Below are 23,278 nucleotides of genomic sequence, written 5' to 3' on the forward strand. Positions count from 1 at the left end.
TTGTGAAAATGGATAAACGTTTTGCAGCCTAGGTCGCATGCAGCTTGGCGTGGCCCAAAACCTACCTTTCAGAGGTTATGAGCCCAAAGTTGCAAAAGCAAGGAAATGAAAAATAATAATATCTTAGTTGATTAGCATCGAGCGTTTGTCAACGGTTTAAGTTGGAGCATTTGCCATATGTTGAAGGCAGCTCTGTTTTGAGGTGACGCTCAAATAAAGAGGGGACGGTTAAAACCATCTGACCACACACACACCCAAAGGGCTAATGTATGATCACAAGTATGTTCTAGTGATTTTGGTGGAATCTTAAAGAAAAGTGCAAATTTACTTTGAATACACAAACAGCTAACTAAACGTAAACAAATACATTTGTTTACGTGTTTGAAATGTTTAAAGGCCAACTTTTTTCAGTTGGGCCTATATAGGCATTATTTGGCACAAACATCTACATGTTAGAGCATGGCATGTATACTGAAAAACGTATACATTGCATGTGTTTCACATACTTGTTATGAGATACAGGGCTCTCAAGTCGCATTTCAACTATTTCTCACGCTGAGAAGTAAGAGATAACTTCCCGCTATACTATTAATGAACGAGGCACAGGCATAGTGAGATGATAGTTGTCTCGAGTTATACAGAGTTAAATGCCAATCAGAAAACATCACCAGCATGCCCCCGTTGGCCGGAGTTCTCCCTGTTTTAACCCAAACGTTGAGAGGTATGGTAATCTCATGCCAAATTTTTTACAAAACTTTTGAGCCCTGAAATTTGGCGTTGACAACTACATTAAATGTAGTTACACAAAGAACAGTTGAGTTGCACACTTTGGCAAATCTATAACTTGCTTTAATTGATTAACTAGAAGTTTCTGAACAACCAATCGTTGTGATATGTAGGCTACTTTAAGTGACAATGTGAAGGCGTATTCGCTGAGGATAATTCGAGCAGGTGTTCATCCGGCTTGCACGTGCACCCCGTTGTCCTGTAATTAACATAAAGACAATTTTCTATTCGATTGCAAAACCGTAATCTGTATGACACAACGACTAAAGGCATATATTGACTTAAAATGGACGAAAATGGCAACATGCAGGTTTGTAGTTTGTAGGCCTCGTGTTAAACTTCGCAAAGTAGGCCTAATGCAGTCATTTTACATAGACAAATTCCGTCTAGTTATTGAATTATGGAAAACAAATGTTACAGTATAACACTCAAATTGTATATGGTAGCCTACCAAACGACTAAAATGTACTCAAAGTTAGGCCTACTTCTGGTGATGTGTTACAGGTGGTTCTGACCCTCCTGTTATTTTGCTGCGCCTGGGATGAAGTCACTGGTAAGAGAAGGAAATAACGTGGCAGGGACTGTACCTTGTGTTAACTACGTCAAATTATGAGTTGACCAACCATTAGATTGAGATTTTTCCCAATGATGTTTGATCCCTTTTAAATATTTTTCCAGGAATATGTAATGTGACTCAGTGTACCAATGAAACTAGGTGTTTGATGTCCCAAGACAAACAAATCTGCAAATGCAAGACGGGTTATTATGGTGACTTGTGTGACAAAAGTAAGGATACGTTTTTTGTTGAGGAAAAAATGCTGGACACCACAATGTGTAGTTTATTTGACAACCATATCTTCTTGGCCTAGAATTTATGAATGACAGTTTGTTCATCATCTTGCAGATGTAGACATTAAAGTTATGTGTGGCAAAGACTTCATCACTGTCCTCGTGATAGAAGAATTCTTTCAATACTATAAAGTCCCTCTGGAATCCCTTCACCTGCCCAACGCGTCTTGTGCAGCTCAAAGAACGAATGTGTTGGGAGTTCCCTATTACGTTGCTCGGACAACTGAGGACCAGTACTTGTCCTGTGGTGGAAAACCACTAGAGGTATTTCTCTCCCAGGCTTGGCCTATACAGCCTCCCTTTTCTGTGAGCTACGTAACTAGATGTGGTGACAGCTGTGTAGGAACGGGTTCACCTTAAATTATTCATTTAAAACCGGCTGTCCATGAGTATCTGCTGTGGGTGACTACACTCCCAGGTTTGTAATATGACATTGTTTCCCTCCTTTCCCACCCCACAGAAAAACACCACTCACATATCGTACTCCTTGACCCTCATGTCCTCCCCTCAAGTCCTTGGAAACATAATTAGAGAGCCCTTCATCAATATAGTGTACACCTGCATCTACCCTTTCAGGCACGCTGTCAGCCTCGCACACCCAGTCAGCCCCTATTCCAGGTAAGGATTGTGGTGGAATATCACATTCACCTTAAACACAAACACTGAACTCCTCACTCTTCAGGAAATGGATGTGGAAATGCCTCACAGCTTTCCATACTTGCTCTGCTGTCTGGCTCTGCATTTTGCTAATATTGGCTGTCTTCCCTAGTGTTTGACTGCATATCTCCTTTTGCCTGTCTGTTTTGGTGTGTATATCTAACTGCTGGCACCCCTGTTGTCATGTTTGCCTTCCTGCGGATCCCACCAGGGAGACGTTGGTGCACATTAAGGAACAGGAGGCTAAAGTGGAGATGCTTGTATACACGGACCACACGTACACAGATCCCTTTCAAAGCACTCCCATGGTGCACCTCAGAGACAAGGTGTACGTGGAGGTGAGGCTGAAGGAACAACCTGACATGGCTAGCCTGGGCCTGCTCACTCGAATGCAAGCCAACTAACCAGCACACATGTTGATTCACTAATGTCATTGTTTGCTAATCTGTCATCTGAGGACCATGATTTTCAAATTACATATCCTTTATAAACAATTGGTCAAATCCTCATCCTTGATCTACAAGTCAGTCTAAACGTGTTCCAAGTGTGTACTTTGACAGTCCAAGATGTGATGTTTGTGTCATAAGTCCTCTACACATTGTCTAGGTAAAGTGTTTTATTAATCTCAACCAGGTGAAAGTGACCAATCCAGAGGACGTCTTCCTTCTGCGGGTGAACGAGTGCTGGGTCACCCAGGACCTGGAGCCCCACAGCACCGGATCTGTTCATACCCTTCTAGACAATGGGTCAGTGGGGAAACTCTGGGTCATATCTGTCTGAAGATGGGTATAGCTCATTGGTAGAGATCTAGAGGTTTGCAGGTTCAAATCTGCGCCTCTGTGGCTTTGGATAAGAGTATCTGCTAAATGAACATGATTGTACATGATGTCAACATGCGAGTAGACAAACCAGACACTATGAACTGTGGATAGGTTTCACCACAAGCTTTATAACATGTACAGGTATTTGTGTGTTAATGACGCACTGTGTGAACATTTGAGTATGGGGATGGGTATATTTAGCACTTTGAGATTTGCTTCAAATGTAAAGTGCATTACAAATACAATCTGATTATTAGTATAGCTCAGTGCATTTAACTGCAGATCCAAGATGTTGCTAGTTCAATCCCCCCTGTCCCCCATACCGTGTGTAATATAATACATTAACAACCTCGACAATATATACAAGTGGAAATATTTAAGTGCCTCTTTGCTTTTGAAAATGTATTTGGATGTTTGAGGTCTCTAAATTAGATTGTTTGACTTTGCTGTGACTGTCTTGTGTTCAGTCTCGCTGTCTGTTTAACCCTTGTGTTATCTTCGGGTCATTCTGACCCATCAGTCATTGTGACCCACCGTAGTATTGCGACAAATTTACCTCATACAAAAACAAAGTGAAGCATTTTCTTTTAACTGTCGGGCTGTCTCAGACCCCCCACATTGGAATGGTTAAAAGAAAATTATTTATTTATTTATTATTTGTTTTTGTATTGGGTAAAATTGGGTAAACACAACAATGGTTCGTTATGAACCTTTGGGTCATGTGACCCGAAGGCAGCACGAGGGTTAACCTCGCTCTCACTCGCTCTGTTGCTGTCCCTCTCAGGTGTATGAAAGACGAGACGGCAACCTTCTTGAGTATGACCCCTGAGCAGACGGGCAGCAACGGGCAGAGCTCTACCATCCGATACAGCTTTGACATGTTCCGCTTCACAGTTGAACCTCACGACCTCTTCCTCCACTGCATCGTGCACTTATGTTCCCCTGATGACGAAAAGCCCTGCATCCCTGTGAGCTTGGTTCACCTTTTGGTCTTGGTAGCATTGAAAGAGGTCCAAATATCTCATGAGTTTAAGCTGATTTTAAAGGGAGACTTGATGATAATGGAAAAACTATTTACTGATGACACCTTTCCTTCCCACCCCAAATACACACACTTAACATGCATCCCCACACACTCCTTGTTTACAGGAGTGCAAAACTATCACCAAGAGGGAGGCAGTGCTGGGAGATCCCACTCAAGGCCTACTGTCATATGGGCCGATTAAACTCAAGATGCCTGAGAGTCTTAAATCTGGTGAGCAATTTGACTGCAGATCAAGACGTTGCAGGTTTAAATCCCCCCTACTGTACGTTGCTTTGGAGAAAAGCGTCTGCTAAATGAATACATAGTTTCATGATTATTAACTTGAAATGGCTCCTCTGGTCCAGACTTGTTGATGACTACTGTGCTGCCAATGGCTGGGATTTGGGTCCTTGGCATCTTCCTCATCATCATCATCACCATTGCCAGGGCAGGCAACCGCAGACTTGCACACTTACACCACAACGACCTGAATTGAATAAAACATTGAGATTGTATTTTGTTTGAGTGGAAATTATGGTTAATTTAAATGTAATTGTTTTGAGCTGCGTTAATAAAGTAAACCACTATTGGGGGTCAAAAGATGCCAGAAGTCAAAGTGGAAAAGTCATTTGTATTTGAACTTGAACAGTAATGCTTCTTAACAGTCAACAGATGGCAACGTGGTCCATGTGGTCAGTCTTCTATCCTAGAGAAGGTTTTTTTTTTTCTCCACAGGAAGTCTATTGTCCACTAGAGAAATCACTGTTCTGCTGCATGCTATCCTCCTCCCTACTATGTCAATTAAGAACGGATTCGGCGCAAATAGCCTGCAATACTGTTCAGACTGAAAAACTGGAAATGCAGGTTGTTTAGAGACGGGACTCAGGAGAGATAGAGATCTAATGGATATCCTGATTATGATGTAGTGGGTAATCTAAATTAGCGTTCAGATGTTTTTTCCCCTCTGTAATTTACATTAATGTGGTTTGTTTGAGTTTTAGCTTTTTTATTTTACCCATCGATAACAATACCTCCTCCGTTGCAGTTAAACTACATCCCTCCCTACCTCGTTTATGTTCCAAAGCTGGGTAGTCTTTGTGTGAGGGAGAGAGGAGGGAGCACAACTCCGATAGCAAGAGTCCACGAGCGTATGACAAACGAAATTACCCTGCAGAGTTAACTATTGGGAGATTAGCAAATGGTTCTGAACTGAAACCCACTTTAGAAGACGACGGAACAATCCACGACCACCGCGGCGGGGGTGGGGGGGAATTTGCAATTGGACAATGCTGAGTTTATGTAGAACTTTTACAAGTTAATTTATAACGGATTAGGTGCGCTGACATCCCGAAAATGGACAGCGGTTGAAGCGGAGTGTAGTCAAAAAAATATATTAATTTAGCATTCAACGAACAGCGAGGGAGTTTCATAGTTAGGATAATATCGCGTAGGGCTTCCATCCGTAGGCTATCCAAATCTTCTGTTAGGCTACATCGACCTGCAACTGTTTCGTGGCGAGCAGGAACCGCTCAAAAATGGCATCTCTCAGGAGATGCTGCTCTACTCCGGGGCTTCGGACACTAATTATGGCCTTTTTCGTCCTGCTCCTGTGCAACAGGCTTGTGGCCCATGAGGAGGAGGAAGACCCTCTCAACGCTGAGGTATGTTGTTTAGATATGTAGTCGTTGTATTTGTGGACAAGATACCGTGCAAGATACCGTGCAGACCCTAAGGCTGGCTCTGACTGCTTGACAGTACTGTCATCCCCAGGATTGTAGGCTATTTATGTTGTGGCAATGTAATTATATGTAATAGTAAGTATGGTATATACAGTGAATATCCTTTCATCCTTTGGGCAAATATGGTGGCCATATAAGATATAAGTATAGTGAATTTGTTCTTTCATGGAAAACCATGTGCCTGTAGCCCACATAGTTTCTCTGCATGATTCTTGTGCTACGGGGATATATACTTAATCATCATCGTTTTGTCCTACCCAACTGTTGTACCGGTTTTAAACATGCATGTCTATGCTTGTGTCCATGCGTGAGTGTGAAAGTATGAGCCTTCCAGCTGTGCTCAGTGGTCCCATGATGTTTTCGCCCCCCCCCCCGCCCCCTCCGTTCAGTCTTTATCCAGGGAAACTTGTCTGTGCTCACTACACTCGGTGTAGAAAACATTTATCGTTATTGGTGTTGTGTAATATTCTCAAAGTCATAAATATTTACCGGCTTCTCTGTCTTGAATCAGCTGTTAACATTCTCCAAGACCCATACAGTTAGACCCTAAGACGCCTGTGTGTGTGTGTGAGTGTGTGAGAGAGAGTCCTATTCTCTGGTCCTGCTGTGGTTATCTAGCTTGCCAATAAGGAGGAGGTGCGATTCAGAGCTAGGAATGCCATCATGCTAATGGAAGCCATCTGTCCTTTAAACTCCATGTCCTATTCACCTCCCTTTCCTATTCTATTTTTCTCCTTATAACCTTTTTTTCCCTTTTGTTCTCTTTCTAAGATTCTGTACATTTAATCGGACATACATTTGTTGGAATGTCTCACTCTCTGTCTCTCTACCTCTCTCCTTTACACACATACATGTACACACATCTCTCCCTCATACACTCTCACCCCCCTCAACCCTCACCCTTCTCTCCTCTCTCTTCGCTCTCTCTTTCCAGTCATGGTTACGGAGGTTTGGCTACCTGTCCCAAGCCAGCAGACAGATGTCCACCATGCAGTCGTCGCAGATCCTGTCCAAGGCCATTGGAGACATGCAGCGTTTCTATGGGCTGGAGGTTACTGGGGAGATGAACCCTGCCACATTGATGTGAGTAGTAGTGTGCTCTGTCTGTGTCTCTGTCCAATCTGTCTGTCTTCCAGTCTTGTCTGTCGGCCTGCCTACCTGCCTGTCTGGCTGTAGGTCTGCCCTGTCTATCTATCTGGAGCACCTTTTACACAGAGATCCCGCAATGTTACCGTAAAGAAGATCCACCATTACATCAGCTTTTCCTGTTTATACTGAACCAACCAAAGCTGCCGTAATGGGGCCCTAAGTGTACTTTTAGATATAATACTGGAATCAGAGAAGTGACATCAGCGTAGTTGCTAGCGTATGTAGTCCCGCAATGCCTGCTGTCCATTTTTCAGAGACGTCAATATATATATAAATATATACATATAATGTCAATATATGGATCTGAACGTCTGCCTGCTTGTCTGTCTGTCTGCCTGTCTGTATGTTTGTATACAGTAAAAATGTTCAGCATATACTGTTTATGTGTGTCAGGTACATTAGTGAAAGATGAACCTTGAAGGGTACATTCTGATCCAAAATGTATCTGTCTGTGTTCCATCAAGCACAATCAAAGCATTTTTTCAACATTTGTATCACACTCAGTCTGTGTGTTAGTGGTTTGTTTGATTGGCTCGGCAGTCCGATAGACTCTGAATAAATCTCTGCTGTAAATTCCTTTGTGCCTCTTTCTTTCTTTCTGTGTCTGTTTCCTTTTATGATATCTCTCGTAGCTTATTTACTCTCCCACCCCTGTATTAAGTGCTGTTTCTCTCCCCTCAGGGCCATGAAGAAGCCTCGCTGTGGTGTTCCTGACAGGCCCTCGGAGCAGCAGAGTGAGGTGGGGGCCAGGAGGAGGCGCTATGCCCTGACAGGACAGAGATGGGATAAGAACCACCTCACCTACAGGTACCAGTAGGGTCTGTGTGTTTCTGTTTCTTTCTGTTTGTCTATTTTTGTGTTTCTTTGTGTGTGTGTGTGTGTGTGTGTGTGTGCTTAAGGTCACCCCTACCTGTTTTTCATCTTTCCCCAAGTATAAAGAACCACACCCCCAGGCTGGGAGAGGAGCGGACCAAGGAGGCGATCCGCCAGGCCTTCCAGGTGTGGGGAGCAGCCTCTCCCCTGACCTTCCAGGAGATTCCCTCCCAGGAGCTTCCCTCCCAGGGCTTCATCAACAGCAGCCAGGAGTACTTCGACATACTGCTACTCTTTGCCAATGGTTACCATGGAGACATGTCGCTGTTCGACGGCGAAGGGGGTTCGTTGGCTCATGCCTTCTACCCGGGCCCCGGGATGGGCGGAGACACACACTTCGATGCAGACGAACCATGGACACTGGATAACCATGACCCGGCAGGTTGGTTGGTACATTAGTAAACCAACAGGGAAGTGTAGTTCAGTTAACTCACTTAACTCTGGCTTGATGGGTTGGTTTCTTGTTTTGCTGCCTCTTTTCTGTTTTTCTGTATCTCTGTCCTCACATCCTGTTTTTCCCTCGATTTGTCCCCATCCCGTTTATGTTTTCTCTTCTCTCCTCCCTCCCGCTTTTCCTTTCTCACTCCCTTCATTCTCTACCTCCCCTCCTCCAATCATCTTGTTCTCCCGCTCTTCTCTCTCTCACTCTCTTGTTTATTCCCTCCCTGTCAACTTTCCTACTTTCCCTCCCTCCCTCCCTCCCTCCCTCCCTCCCTCCCCAGGTATAGACCTATTCCTGGTGGCGGTGCATGAGCTGGGCCATGCGCTGGGCCTGGAGCACTCTGACAGCCCCTCAGCCATCATGGCTCCCTTCTACCAGTACATGGACACGAGCAACTTTTCTCTGCCACAGGATGATGTGGAGGGCATTCAGGATATATATGGTGAGGAGGAGCCTAGTCTGCCTTTAAACACTCAAGCACACACACAAATGCATGCACACACGTACAAACACATGCATGCATGCACACACACAAACACACACATAAATGCATGCACACACACACAAACACACACAGGCACACACAGACACACACACAAGTGATAACACACAGGCATATACACACACACAACCCTTGTAATGCACTGCTACAGTCTTCACAGTCTTCCGCTGAGTGAATAGACACCATTGTGAGTTGATATAGAAGCCATTGTTTGTGTGTCATACTAGCTGTGGGTGTCTGTGTAATTATGTGCAGAAACACTAGTGATAGACCAGTCTAGAGAGTCAAGCATAGTATAGCATTTAATCATGATAACACAGAACATCTCTTTTCAGTGGTCAAAAACACACAAAATAATTTTGGGAATTTGTTAAAAAAAATTGTCTGCATCTGTTTGATGTCGATCAAATTGAGTAATAAAGTAAAGAAAAACAGTATATCCATAGACACACAATCTAAACATCTGGACTTAACTGTAATTGAAGAGTCTGTCTGAGAAAATCGCAGAAAATTATTTCGAATTTGGCCCAGGGTGGCCCTCGGCAAACTGATGTTCAAACAATGTGATTATTAAAGTCCAGATCTTAATACATTGTCTATATGGATCTTAGTATTACATTATGTGAGCGTTGGTATGTGTTTCTATGGTATGAGCTGAGCCTGTGTGAGAGTCTTAGAGTGCAACGTCTGTTTTTCCTCTCCTAGCAACCAGCAGGGCTTCCTTCCCAACTGCTCACTCCTGCCCCATGGGCCTACTGCCACAGCACAGAGTGGAAAATTAGACTCGTAACTCTCCCTGTGTGTGTGCGTATGTGTGTGTGTGATAGAGAGAGAGAGATAAATAAATAATAGAGGGAGAAGAAAGGGTGGGAGCAGGAAAAGGAAAGAAAGTTAGGGCAAGAGGAAGTAGCCATGTGTGAGGCAATGTCTAACATGCATCATTCTAAAGGTCACCATATGGGATTCCACAGGCCCTCCTGACAATGCACCAACTGAAGCTCCTCCCACCACCACTCCTGACTCCTCCACTGACGACAAACCCCCTACCAACCATCCTGACACCGCTCCCCAGGACCCCACCACCTCTGACATCCCCAATGACCAACCCGGCCCCACCGACGCCCCGGACCCCTCGCCTCAACCAGAGCCTAGCCCCTCCCACACCCCTCAAGACCGCCCCCTGCCCAGCACCACGGCCCCCCAGCCTGAGCCCATCACTCCCTACGTTCGGGTGGAGTTCCCCCCTCCACCTCCACCCCCCAGGCCCCCCAAGCAACCTGATCAGGTCCCTGATATCTGTGATGGGGACTTTGACACGGTCACCATGCTGAGAGGGGAGATGTTTGTCTTTAAGGTAAGAAAGACAGAGAGGCAGATCCAGAAAGACAGTACAGAGACAAAACAGTGCAGAGGCAGAGACAGAGGCAGAGACAGATGCAAGGTAGCGATGGATTCAATCCTGGTCAGACCAGTCTGTCGAGTCCTAATCCCTGGACACTAATATAGCTATGACAGTTTAACATTGTTTGGAAACAGCATGAAAGAAATTCCTCCCTAGCTGAGAGAGTACATTTGTTCTACCCATGTCTTCTCAACAGAGATAGTCCTAGTGGAAGTAATAGTAATAATAGCAGTTTTAGTAATAGTTGTAGTTTTTAATCGTAGCAGTAGCTGTAGAATTCTTCAGTATTTGTAGCCGGATTAGTAGTATCAGTAGAATTGATAGTAATAGTAGTATTAATTGCAGTAAGAAAACTAATAGTAGTAGTATTAGTAGGAATAATAGTAGGATTAGTAGAACCAATAATAGTAGCAGTTTTTGTATGTTGTCATGCTAACAGTTTTCTACTGCTACTACTACTGCCCTTGCTATGCTAACAGGGTCGTTGGTTCTGGCGGGTCAGGAGGAACCAGGTTCTGGACAACTACCCCATGCCCATCTCTGTGTTCTGGATCGGACTGCCCCAGGACATTGATGCAGCATACGAACGCCATGATGGGAAGTTTGTCTTCTTCAAAGGTCTGTACTTTAACGGCTTTGGGGACAGACAGGATGTGCACACAACGTGCACACAACACTAACAAGATAGATTCATTCAAGCGCACCAAGTATTTCAGACATCTGTGAGTTGATTTCTTGTGTTTTGCAATGTGAATAGGCTGTACCAGTGACATTGCAGCCAAATTATATAATTAATAACATCAGATCATCTACACTGTGCTATCATTCATCTGAATATGCCCTCTGTCTCCTTAATAGTCTCCTTATATCCTCCAGCCAAATTATGTCACTGCTCAAACACTCTGAAACACAGGGAATATTAGAGGGGTGGGGTGTGTGTGTGTTTTCGGGATGAATGAGGCTCCAGGGGCTTTGGCTTGCTGGCTGACTGCAGCTGTCAGGTCTGCAACTCTGCAGGCAAGATGCAGGAATGAAGTATTGCATCAGCCTGTTTTCCAGATGCTGACTGTTAGAGTTTCACTTTGAGTTGAGGAAACCGAGGACAAAGGAAAGAAAGTAAGAGATGAAAAGTATGAAATAATAATAACAAAGGGAGCAAGACGATTTCCAGAGTTAGGGAACAGATGCATGCTTACATCCCAGGGAAACAACTGCTTTATTTACTTGTTGTTCCTCTTAAACTGTTTTGGGATTACCTAGCTCACTTCAGTTGAATAATCCTCAATCAAGTATAATCCTATTTGTCCACTCCATGTGTCACGTGTGGTAAATTAACTGCATCTTAATTATTTTAAGGTATTTAAATACCTAACCCTAACCCAAACATGGTGTAGTTCTTACCTATGATTAAGCTCTGTCTACTGTCTCTATGTGAAAGAGTACCAACAGTGTGCTTTGGCTGTGTAGGTGGAAAGTGGGCTGGGTCAGTGTCAGAGTTAATCCAAATGTGTCAGACAGGAATGGAGTCATTGGCGTCACACACATAAGGAAACTTGGAAGTAAGGGTTTTAAAATCCCCCTCACCTCCTCTGCTCTGCTCTACTCTCCACTCCCCTCTTCTCCCTTCCTCTGCTCTGCTCTCCTCTCCTGCTCCCTCATAGGAGATAAGTACTGGGTGTTCCGTGAGGCAGATTTGTTGCCAGGTTACCCTCAGCCCCTGGAGGAGTATGGTAGGGGGGTCCCGGGCCACAGCATCGACACAGCCATCTGGTGGGAGCCCACAGGCTACACCTATTTCTTCAGAGGAGACAGGTACATACGCACAGGCAAACATATACCCAGAAGCCCTCCAATCTGAGTTGTTAGTAGAAAACCAAGCGTAAATTCCTCCATTATCAGTACTATGCACTATTTGTATTTTGCTTTGGATAAAAGTGCCTGCTAAATTAATAAAATGTTATGTAAATGTTAAATGTATTATCAGTCTATGATATATTCAACACTATCTGCCTCCTCGTCTCTGTCTCCAGGTATTGGCGCTACGATGAGGAGTTGCGTGCAATCGAGTCAGGCTACCCTAAACCAATCAGCCGCTGGGGCAATATCCCGCCCTCTCCACGGGGAGCCTTCCTCAGTGAAGATGGCGGTAAGTTTGACCCTGTGTTTTTATTGGCTACTGGGATCAAAAGAATGATCTTCCCACTCTCTCTACTCCCCTGCTCCCCCAACAGACCGCTCCTATCCTCCTGATACCTTGCTGCCTGTCTCAGGCACTTGTTTAACTCCCTTAGTGATAGGATGGATGTTTTTGTATGACTCTGCACCTGTCACGCCTACGTCATAGGTCATCTCGTGGACTTCACTTATTTCTATAAATAGCACAAGGCTTCCCCCCAGGAGGAGAGCGTGAGAGTGTGAAGAGACTTAAAAGGAATAATGAGTTATGATTGTCATGGTACACCCTTTAAGGCCACAAGATGAACACTGTAGTATTCTTTGTTGAGAGTAAACTACCTCATTCTGTCCCCTAGAAGGAAATAATTATATTGGAACTATATATTTGTTCTTGTTAAACTCGATTTTATAAAAGCTACTCTGTAACCTACCTACTTACTACTTACTCAATAGAACCACAACTAACTAGGATGAAATGGTCAAAGCATCCAATCGTGTACTAAAAAGCTTCAAACATTTTTATTGACAGTTACTGAGTTATTACTCTTTCCTCGGTTGTCGAATCTTGCCCATGGGACATCAACACAGCACAACGCTTAGCGAATGATGGTGGAAAGGGATGTGTTCAATCTGAACAATAATGGACCAAAAATGGCAACAAAAACTGGTTTAGATTCTGAACACATGGACACATACTGAGCTGAAAATAAAGGCTTGTAGAAGCTGGTAAAGCTGAAAGAGGAGGGAGGGGGAGAGGAGAGGACTATAGAGGATAGGAAAGGAGAGAGAAGGAGAGGAGGGGTTAGTAGAGTAGAGGAGTGGAGTGGAGAGAAAAGGAGAGGGGATGAAAGGGGAGAGGAGATGAGAAAAAGAGGAAGGGAGGGGAATGGAGGAGAGGAGGGGAGTGGAAGGAGAGATGGGAAGAACAAAATCTCTGGTTTGGAGAAGCACCAGTTCCTCCCGGAAATTACATTCCTGGCAGAAGTCCACGATTGTTGGCTTGTCTCCTATTGCGGCCCCCCTCTGCCAAGCTCCCCAACTCTGCTGATACTGCACACACGAGACGGAGGCGTCTCCAGGTCTTTGTTAAAGGTCATATTTGGAACTTTCACCCATTGTTCAAACTCTACAATGTAGATATTATGAGCTATTGAGGCAAAGCACAGAGAGAAGCACTGAAACACTCCAGAAGGAGAATGAACCTGGAGCTACCAAATGCCATGCCACATACATTCATAAACTAACCCCACCTTAACCCTGACCCTAATCCTAACCCCACTTTAACCCTGACCTTAATCCTAACCCAAGCCCTAACCCTAACTTTAACCCTGACCCATACCCTAGCTTTAACCCACGACCCGGACACTAACAGTAATCCTCTCCCTGTGACTTCCCAGCCTACACCTACTTCTACAAAGACTCGTTCTACTGGCGCTTTGACAACGTGAAGATGAAGGCAGACCCAGGCTACCCGCGCTCCATCCTCAAGGACTACATGGGCTGTCACGGTGCCACACACCCTGACCCCGACACACACACCGATACAGACACACACACGGACAGAGACACACACACCGATACAGACACACACACGGACAGAGACACACACACCGATGCGGGCACAGACAAGGAGAGGAAGTGGCCTGGTGTGAACCAGCCCCCCGTTACAACGGCTCCCAACCCAGATGGAGACAAGGACTCCGGAGCTGGGAGAGAGTATGACGACGAAGAGGAAGACGAGCAGGAGAAGGACGTGAACGTGGTGGTGAGGTTGGCCGACAATGAGTCCAAGGTCATGACCTTGATCATGGTGACGGTGCCGCTCGTTCTGATCCTGGGGATTCTGATCCTGGTGTACGCCATCATTAACTCCCTGCAGAAGAAGGAGACTCCGAGGCTGCTGGTTCACTGCAAACGATCTCTACAGGACTGGGTCTGAGGATGTTGTTAGTAAACACACCCTCACAGTCGAATGCACATACTCATACACTCAGTCACACAGTCAAACGTAAACACACACACACCCACACACTTTTTTGCATTGAAAACACATCATTTTACATGCCCAGACAAAGGAATATGCAGTGTACACACACAAACAACACAAGCTTTCCCTGATCATGGTGCTTTAGCTGACCTTGACCCTGTTTAAAACAGACCATTTTGGTCTTTTGCACTTTTATGTCCCACGTTTTATATGTTTTATCGTTGTTTTTGTCACAGCTGCAGTTTGTGTGTTGTTTACCCAAACATGATCTAGGTCCTGTTACTGTACTCAGAAACATAAAACCTTGTTGGTGTGGTCCAACCAGCAATGGAATGACTATGACTGACACACATGCACGCACGCACGCACGCACACACACACACACAGCTGTGTTCATATAACAAGAAGCCCCCCCCCCCCCAATCCCCTGCTGTGGTCCTCTCTACAGCCAAAACAGACAGGGCTGTATTCATGTGGAGGGACATCTATATTAATACTGTGTGTTAAGCCCCCCCAAGTCGGATAAAATGTAAGTGTTGTAACAACGTGTGGTAGAAGCGACGTCTCTGTGCAACTACAGTACGTAGAGCTGCTCTAACGGTGTGCCTGGTGGAATGGAGGCTGGATCTGGTTTGCATTACACAGATGTTGTCCATTTAGTCATTCTGGGTGGAAGGGGCTGGAGAGGGGATGGGTGAAGAGAGGAGAGGAAGGGAGGGAGAGGGAGAGAAGGGAATGGTAGTCTGTCCAGCATTGACTTTTGCCTGAGTTACAAGTTCTTTGGTGCGGGTTGGGGGGAGGAAGGGTGAGGGGGAGTGGAGCAAAGGAGGAGGGGGTGAGGGCTTTGCTGGCATTGTGCCTCATGACCTAGATTGGCAAGCTCCGCTCCCATTTTTTTATGGTCATACTTTTGGGGGTTATGAGAGGGCTGGCTGGAGAGGGGATCTGTGGGACCTGCGCCCTCTTCCCCTTGCCCATTTTTACTTTTCTCTACTTTACTATTCTATCAACTTCCTTCCCTCATTCATTCTCTCCCTTTGTTTCCCTTCTTCTAAAGGAAAGTGTTAGAGCTGAAAATAAAACAATGACTTTGCCTTTTTTTATTACTGAGTAGTTAATCAGGGGTTGTGATAAAGTAGCTGGTGTCTGTGTGTTATTTGAGTGTTTATAACTTTGTTTAAAAATGTTTGGTTGCTCTCCTTCAACCGAGCCCCTTCTATGGGCCTCCTGTTATTGCAAAGTCCCCTCGATCCCAAAGTGCTTTGTTCTTCCTTGCACGCACACACAGACACACACAGACACACACAGATATAGTGAACTTGCCTGTAGTATAAATCATAATAGCATACATACACACAGGCCCAGCTTAATCTTATGCATACCTAGAGAACTATTGCCTTGATGTGTACAATTATGGGACCAATAAAGATCTTTAGCTACATGAGGGTTTCCCTCAGCAAAGCCACTATGCACATGTATAATTTACACAATGCCTGTTAATGGGTTTTGTATTGCCTGTGTTCTGTACCATGTGTGCTGTTTGATCAATTGTTTGTTTGAATAGAAACTAATACAAAAATGACTTTTTCTATGTTTGTTTTACAGAAGAATCGTTTTTGTTTTATTCCATTTCGATTTTTTGTTTTTGTACATTTGTGTTCACAGAGACACAGTAGAAGGATGCATGCAGGGCATGTTCTGTAGAGCCTATACACAGATGTTACTGTAGGACTAACGTGTTGTTATAAGTTCACAATAAAACCTGAATAAAGGCAGTTGATGTCTTTGTTGATGTTACTGTGAAGGACACTAACATGATTTTCGTGAGATATAATGGACAGGCATGTTGAAAGATAACCATATTTAGTACAGTATGGATTTTTTTGTTCTGTATATGTAATTCTTAGTTTTTGTCAGCAGAGGGACATCATTATTGTGCATACAGTGGGTGGTTTAGTGAGAGGAGGGATGTGCGTGAATGCTCCTCACGAATGTCTTACTGCCACAACAAATCAGGATTAGCTCCAATCTCACAGATTATCCATTTCAGGATTCACCCCTTTCTCTGTCTTCTGTTCTCTCGTTCTCCTTTTGATTTTTTTTCTCTCTTTTTTGCAGTGTTTTTCACTCACTCACTATCTCTTTCTCTCACTGTCCCTCTCCCTCTCTTCTCATTCTTTCACTTTATTCATCCTTCCTCACATTCACTTCAGATCCTTTTCGAGGTGGCTTCCTTTTGTCTCTTGTCCAATCAGCATGGAGGACAATATGGTTGCCAGGAGCCATCCATAGGCCTGGCATGAACCCAGAGGTTGTGTTGTCACTGTTTTCCCCGCAGGCTAATCCCTTCTTAAAGCTACAATAGGTAACATTATACAATTTTAAAAATATATGAGAAACAGTGTCCCAATGTCTTGTCTGAGTTATCTGACGTCTTCCTCCAGCTCAAGTTTGACTGGCGGTGGTTTCACAAAATAAGCCTAGGATGGAGACCTGTCTCGTCGAGGGCTGGAACCAGATTGCTGGAACATAATTGACTGTAAAGCAGCGTGCTGCCCCAAACGTAGACATTCCACTGGCTCTGACTATCAGAGGGCCTCCTTAGTTTACAGAACATGTTTGTGCAGACAAAACTTCTACCTGACAAAACTTTCAGTACATGTACCTTGTACACACATACTGAAATAATCATACCTTCTAATCACTGGATCTCATCAGGACCTTTAGCATCTAGACAAAGCTAGGCTAGGCTAGTTGCATAGGCTGGGCTAGGTACGGCAGGTAAGCCTATGTCTCCCGGATATCCCGGTTTGTTGGAGCTGGTTGCAGGCTTCCAACACCAGGTTTGTGAATATGTTTACCTTAGAACTCCTAATAGAGGCAACCAAAGGACACAGTTGACCCTCACTGAAAGGGTTTACTGCTACAGTTCAGATCTTTATGAAACTCTCACAAAGCAGATACCCCTCACCAAGCATTTATAGGTTGAAGACTCTTATGGCACTTTCGAGCAGTTTTCACATAACCTGGTAAAGAACAGAATATCATGCAATAAATAAACTATGTGCCCCTTCCTTCCCTCTCTATCTTGTTTCCTCTCTCCCTCTCTTTCCTCTCCTCTCCCTTTTAGCTCTCTCTTTCCATGTGCATGTCCAGCCCTGCATCCTGGTTAATCACCCTCTGGCGTGCTTCACCCTCAATGCACTATCCATGGATCTTAGATACGCTAATTAGCTTACTGGCCATCTCCCTCCCTTCCTCCTACCGCTGGCTACACAGGTGACTGTAGGGACAGCTTTTCATAGCCCAAACCTTGGTACTTCAACTTTAAGTCAGTTTCTTTGGGCAGGGATGTGTAGGGGAGGTAGAAGAAAAGGTTTTGCTCATAATTAATTCAAAATTATACACAAGCACAAACTAAAACACACACACAGATAGCACAAATATATACAGAGCAGAATATTGAATAAAAAATTAAGTTTGCAGTACTGTGTGTGGTTGAGTAGTGTGGAGTTGAGGTTTGTGTAATGAGTAGTTGAGGTGTATGTAGTGTGTGGCTGAGGTGTCTGCAGTGTGGTGTGTGGCTCAAGTCAGACCAGTGTTGTTCCAGCTCAGTGGGTTCGAGGCAGGCGTCCTTCGGGTCTTAATCCTGTTAGCTGAGGCTAGCTTCATCCTAATCCCGGCAGAGCTCTTCTGGAGACCTGAGAACTGGATCCCCCTCAGGTATGCTGCTCCACTAGTGAACAAACAGGTAAATATCACTCAAATCCATATAAAGTGGATAAGAGAATAATATGCTATACTTTATGTGAGTGCATGCAGTCATGCATGGTCAGGATATACTGTACAGAATGGGAATGTTCCTTTGTATGTTAGTGACATACTTGGCTAGATCAAGAATTAGGTGTTGTCTTTGTCTAATGTGTTTGTCTGCGTCTTTTGAACAGACAAATCTTACTGCTTTGTGCTGTACTTTCCATCCTGTTGACTTAATAATATTAACCCTTGTGTTATCTTCGGGTCATTCTGACCCATCAGTCATTGTGACCCACCGTCGTATTGCGTCAAATTTACCGCATACAAAGACAAAGTGAAGCATTTTCTTTTAACAGCTAGGCTGTCTCAGACCCCCCACATTGCAAAGGTTAAAAGAAAATTATTTTAATTTGTTTTTGTATTGGGTAAAATTGGGTAAACACAACGATGGTTCGTTATGAACCTTTGGGTCATGTGACCCGAAGGCAGCACGAGGGTTAAGAAACTATATGATATAGTGTGATATAATGTGACACAAGGTAAAATCAACATAGGAGGAATTATGTTTAGATTGTTAAAACGTGCTGATCCGTGGGCATCTGGAAAGCCCTCTGTAACGTTGCAAGTAAAAGGGCCTAAATTCAGATACATTTGTATTCAATTAGGAATTTACGTTTAGTCAGTGCATGGCAAAATGCTGGATGTTATTTCAAAACAAACAATCATCCAAAGCTAGATGTCCAAAGATTGACAGCAGAAATGAAGAATTGAGTCTCCTTTTGAGGTGATCCTCAGATTAGGAGGTCCTGTGGGCTGTGGAATTTAACCCTGGCCTCGACAGATCCGCTCAGCCAGCCGAGGAGAGCACCAGATGGAGAAAGTGAGGTAGAAACTTGCTGGTCACAGTATTTGGGTGGTCAGATTCAAGGAACCAAGTATTTGCAATGCTCAGTGACTCTCAACAGACTATATGGTTTACATCTGTGGATTGTTCCTGGAGCTTGGTCTTGATTTGATCATCGGAAACTTCAATAGAACTATGAAGTATTGAGGAATTTTCTCAGCCATACGTGAACTCATCTCCTACAATGACACTCATGTCCTGTAAAGCAGCTTAGGGGGGTTCTGGGGTTGAGGTCGGGATCTGGCCTATTTCCCGCCACACCCGTATTGAGGAACCAAAGTTGATTCAAGAAGCTTTGTTCAAAGTACGGAAAGACAAAGGAATTCTGCATGCAAGCAGTAAACTACTGTTTAAGAATAGACAACAGCTCTATACTCCATACCAAAGAGAGTCCAGAGAGACGATAGAGTGACCTAGAATGGTCTTACCTGCAAATGGCCAGAGTTAAAAAAAAAACGACAGAGTAGAAAAAACGGTTTGTCTTTGAGTGTTGTTGAAATTATTGTAGGGTCAGACCTGATTAAGATTGAAGTGTTTTGGATTTTCATCAAAGAAAAGGGCCAACCTGGCAAACGGTGGTTGGTTGGTTAAGATTGTTGGGTCTTTTCTGTTTGTTTTTTTTGTCTTTTGAATGAGGCTGATTTGCTGGGTTCTGATGTGTGGGTATGTGTGTGTGTGACTCAGGATGTTCAACTGGGTGGTAAAAGTGGTCCCTCAGCCCCCTGATGGTTCAGGCTCACTGGGAGAGGACATCCCCCATGCCCAACCTGCTGTAAGACGCAACTATGAAAATGAAAGATGAAAATCATATCCCAAAGCTAGACAACTAGTACTGCATTCATCACACCAAGACCAAATGAATCACTGTAGATCTCATATTTATTCCACTTCCATCGGCCCCTCTATTTTGCTTACCCAAACACTTAATTCTTAATTTTTATACATCTTATACTCTCTCTCTCTCTCTCTCTCTCTCTGTCTTTTCCCCTCTTTTTAGGAAAATAAATCATCAAAAGATGAAGCAAAAAAAGGTGACACTGGATCTTGTTCCGCTGTTCATTGCACTTCATTGTGAAACCAAAACAACTCTATCTTTAGATGTAAAGATCTCCTGTTTCTTTCTGCCAACAGGCAAGGCCAAAGTAGTAATACACCATGACGAGGAGCAAACGTCTGAAGAGAGCAGGTAAGCATCATGGAGTGTGTGTGTTTGTGGTATTATAACCTTACCTTGAATTATGTAATCTATTTCCTCTCTCTCTCTCTCTCTCTCTCTCTCTCTCTCTCTCTCTCTCTCTCTCTCTCTCTCTCTCTCTCTCTCTCTCTCTCTCCATCTCCTCTCCCTCTCTCTCTCTCTCTCTCTCTCTCTCTCTCTCTCTCTCTCTCTCTCTCTCTCTCTCTCTCTCTCTCTCTCTCTCTCTCTCTCTCTCTCTCCGTCTCTCTCCCTGTTTTCCCACCCCCCCTAGTGGCCAGAGTGGGATGCTGACTTGGCTGTCCAATGGTTTCGCCAACACCCTCCCCCAGCCGACCGGCTCCCCCCGTCTCAGCAGAGGCAACTCTGATGCTAGGGTGAGTACACACAGTGGTGGTGGTTCAATGGCTCCCAATACAAACTAAGGCGACCTTACTGTGCAGAGGGAACCTGGGTTCTATATGTAACCTCACATCAAGCACTACTTTCCTTAAGCGAAATGGGATTCTATCCTTCTCTCATAATTGTCTTCTCTTTTTGTTCCTCCATCCATCAGTTTGTGAATGGAGAGGAGGTGGAAAGGTATGGGCCTGATGGACAACACGTTTGAGTCCATGTTTTTTCTAATTCTCATTTCTTTAAGGATGCCTGCTTCAGTATATAATCCACCGTCTCTCTCATGGGTCCCCCTCCCCCCTCCCCATCCCTCCCCCCTCCCCATCCCTCCCCCCTCCCCATCCCTCCCTCCCTCCCCATCCCTCCCTCCCTCCAGTAATGGTGTGATAGGGTGGATAGCCCAGGGTCTGGGGAAGGTGGTGCCCCAGCCAGATGTAAAATACAAAGATCGCTATGACCCCGATGACGTCACAGAGGTGAGACATTAGACCCCACCCCCTGCCCCCTCCTTTGTGTTTGACTGTAGACTATAAAGTAGACTGTCGGTTATAGTGTTTTTTCCTGTTGTTGTTGTCAATATCATTGCTAAAAACCTGATTTAATTATACAAAGAGCAGACCACAAACTGTATAAATGATAGCACAAAAAAAAATTTAACCTCAAGCTCTTGGTGCATAACATAACATATCCATATTACATATGGTTACATGTTATAGTTGATTAAATCTTTGCTAAAAAAATAAAAGTAAAACTGTCGCTCCTTTCCCCACACTTTAACCACACCCCGGCACTAGTCGCATGATTAGAAGAGACGTGAGAGGAAGAAAAGTGAAACCAGATTTATCCTCGTTTACCACAGTCACAGTACCTCAGAGAGTGAGCTGGGACTCATGATACTTACTTAATACCTGGAGAGAAGCTTTGAGGCCTTATCGCTAATAATCCAGCATGGAAATCCTGATCCTCAACGTAGCCAGGCGATGCCTGCTGCTGCTTCACCAACAAAAACATCCCAGGCAGCCATTTTAGACTTTAAAACCATGAGTGGAAGCTTTTTAAAAGTCTTGAGCCAAGGTCTTAATTCCATTAACTGTTCCTTACAAGTCCTACTCCTCCCTCAGAGACGTTAGAGCATCAGCCTATAGTTTAACTTGACTCTCGTTCAGGTTTCAGACGCAAGCAGGGTGGAGGAGTGTATCGCAGAGCCGTGTGTAAGTACAGCAACGCTGTAGCTCTGGACTGGACACACACACCCACCGCCTGTGTCTGAGTGGCCATATGCTGCCCTTATTGCAATGTCCAAACCAGCAGCACCATGCCTAGTGGAATAATGTAGCAAAACTGAATGGTGGGCTAGTCTGGACATTAAAATACATCCAAACTGTCAAACACATCCCAACCAATTAAGAAGAAGCTTTTGTCCTATAATTAACTTTAAAGCTTCAGGGAAAACCTATCAAAATGACTATATGGTTATTGACCATGGAGGTCAATGATGGTGACCTTATGAAGAGAAGGACATTTGCTTGTGCCTAATTGGTGGGATCTCTTCCTTGTATTTGCTCACAGACGTATAATCATATAGATTGGATGTTGTTAATGCCATAATTCACATACCTGTAAAATCCTATCAATTCCCCATGTTGTTCAGTATAACCTAATCTTGTAGAGGAAAAACACATTAAATAGCTAAATAAAGAAATTATTTGTGTGTAGTGAAACATGATTTTTTTTATATTGATATATAAAATCATAAATAATAATTCACACCATTATAATCCTACATGAATACATGTGATATTAGATGGCACTGGAGCCTTAAATAGTAAAGTGTTGAATAGCAACCGATTAATAATACTAACTATAATGTAAATAAATCTATAATATAGTTATATTATGAAAAGCATTGTTTTAAAAGTTGTTTTGTTGTTTTTTAATTTTCAAACCCGATTCATTTTATAGTGTGATTCAAATAATGGTGTCTTCTGTTTCAATAGGTGTACCTCGCAAGTGAATTGCCAGGTATAAATATGTCTCAAAAATACATTTGACTGAACATGGTCATTTCTTTACCCTATATTTTGGATGTACTGTCTAATAGCCACAGTATGGCCTAGGTCATTGCACAGGTGGTGACAGACTTCTATTTGATTGGTTATTCAGATGTGGAGCCCCTCCCCCATATACCTGTGGTAGAGGTCTTGTCAGAGGACGAGGAGGGGGACAGTGTCCCCCAGTTCCCCCCCAAGTGAGTCACAAACACAATTACACAAAAACACACTCACACACTTCTCACTTCCTGTTGCTTATGATTCTATCTCTTCTCACTCTTTCATTCATTTCTCTCTCCCTCCTGCTTTCTGACTACCTGTAGGATGGTGGACTGGCTGAAGAATGCCATGCCCCACCGAGTGTTGGTTCCAGGCCCAGGCTGTATCGAAGGCCCGCAGATCCACAGATCTTCACTAGACAAACGTACACAAGTCCTTCATGCAGCCAAGGGGGACCACTAAAAAGTGGCAAATATATTTCATTTTGTCCAATGAAATTTAGATTTCAGTTTTTCTCTGTCTCTCTCCCTCCCCCTCTCTCTTTCTCTGATCCTCTTTCTTTCTCTCAGTTCT

The 23,278-nt window shown here is 44.0% G+C and overlaps 3 protein-coding genes across 4 annotated transcripts; all 3 read left to right on the forward strand.

Moving 5' to 3' along the window:
• Positions 1 to 942: 942 nt before the first annotated feature.
• On the forward strand, positions 943 to 4,699 carry zpd (zona pellucida glycoprotein d). Its single transcript, XM_062461418.1, has 10 exons — positions 943 to 1,096; positions 1,291 to 1,339; positions 1,465 to 1,572; positions 1,691 to 1,899; positions 2,096 to 2,253; positions 2,504 to 2,630; positions 2,926 to 3,038; positions 3,898 to 4,081; positions 4,263 to 4,368; positions 4,503 to 4,699. Exons 1-10 carry the CDS (start codon positions 1,073 to 1,075, stop codon positions 4,631 to 4,633), a joined length of 1,209 nt encoding a protein of 402 aa, XP_062317402.1. The 5' UTR covers positions 943 to 1,072; the 3' UTR covers positions 4,634 to 4,699.
• A 245-nt stretch (positions 4,700 to 4,944) lies between these two features.
• mmp15a (matrix metallopeptidase 15a) lies at positions 4,945 to 16,181 on the forward strand. Its single transcript, XM_062461403.1, has 10 exons — positions 4,945 to 5,798; positions 6,811 to 6,959; positions 7,707 to 7,832; positions 7,958 to 8,280; positions 8,621 to 8,782; positions 9,814 to 10,196; positions 10,724 to 10,862; positions 11,906 to 12,056; positions 12,275 to 12,390; positions 13,817 to 16,181. Exons 1-10 carry the CDS (start codon positions 5,673 to 5,675, stop codon positions 14,356 to 14,358), a joined length of 2,217 nt encoding a protein of 738 aa, XP_062317387.1. The 5' UTR covers positions 4,945 to 5,672; the 3' UTR covers positions 14,359 to 16,181.
• Positions 16,182 to 18,062: 1,881 nt separating this feature from the next.
• Positions 18,063 to 23,167, forward strand: LOC134021017 (uncharacterized). Of its 2 annotated transcripts, XM_062461433.1 has the most exons (11): positions 18,063 to 18,157; positions 19,751 to 19,838; positions 20,064 to 20,097; positions 20,198 to 20,252; positions 20,533 to 20,635; positions 20,815 to 20,840; positions 21,031 to 21,130; positions 21,821 to 21,865; positions 22,652 to 22,676; positions 22,818 to 22,902; positions 23,029 to 23,167. In XM_062461433.1, the coding sequence occupies exons 2-11, from the start codon at positions 19,752 to 19,754 to the stop codon at positions 23,165 to 23,167; spliced, it is 699 nt and encodes a 232-aa protein (XP_062317417.1). In that variant the 5' UTR covers positions 18,063 to 18,157; position 19,751. The 2 variants fall into 2 exon arrangements, with proteins under 2 accessions (XP_062317417.1, XP_062317418.1); XM_062461434.1 differs by lacking the exon at positions 21,821 to 21,865 and having other exon boundaries at positions 18,064 to 18,157.
• Positions 23,168 to 23,278: the final 111 nt, after the last annotated feature.

The sequence above is a fragment of the Osmerus eperlanus genome, chromosome 5 (assembly GCF_963692335.1).
Source record: "Osmerus eperlanus chromosome 5, fOsmEpe2.1, whole genome shotgun sequence".
Taxonomy (NCBI): domain Eukaryota; kingdom Metazoa; phylum Chordata; class Actinopteri; order Osmeriformes; family Osmeridae; genus Osmerus; species Osmerus eperlanus.

Bases quoted from the DNA above. Each gene is read 5' to 3' on its own strand.
- LOC134021017 (XM_062461433.1), top strand. From the start codon at position 19,752: ATGTTCAACTGGGTGGTAAAAGTGGTCCCTCAGCCCCCTGATGGTTCA. The intron at 20,841-21,030 runs GTATGGGCCTGA...CCCTCCCTCCAG, and splicing joins AATGGAGAGGAGGTGGAAAG to TAATGGTGTGATAGGGTGGA. The intron at 21,131-21,820 runs GTGAGACATTAG...ACTCTCGTTCAG, and splicing joins ACCCCGATGACGTCACAGAG to GTTTCAGACGCAAGCAGGGT.
- mmp15a (XM_062461403.1), top strand. From the start codon at position 5,673: ATGGCATCTCTCAGGAGATGCTGCTCTACTCCGGGGCTTCGGACACTA. The intron at 6,960-7,706 runs GTGAGTAGTAGT...CTCTCCCCTCAG, and splicing joins ATGAACCCTGCCACATTGAT to GGCCATGAAGAAGCCTCGCT. The intron at 10,863-11,905 runs GTCTGTACTTTA...GCTCCCTCATAG, and splicing joins GAAGTTTGTCTTCTTCAAAG to GAGATAAGTACTGGGTGTTC.
- zpd (XM_062461418.1), top strand. From the start codon at position 1,073: ATGGACGAAAATGGCAACATGCAG. The intron at 1,097-1,290 runs GTTTGTAGTTTG...GATGTGTTACAG, and splicing joins ACGAAAATGGCAACATGCAG to GTGGTTCTGACCCTCCTGTT. The intron at 1,340-1,464 runs GTAAGAGAAGGA...ATATTTTTCCAG, and splicing joins CGCCTGGGATGAAGTCACTG to GAATATGTAATGTGACTCAG.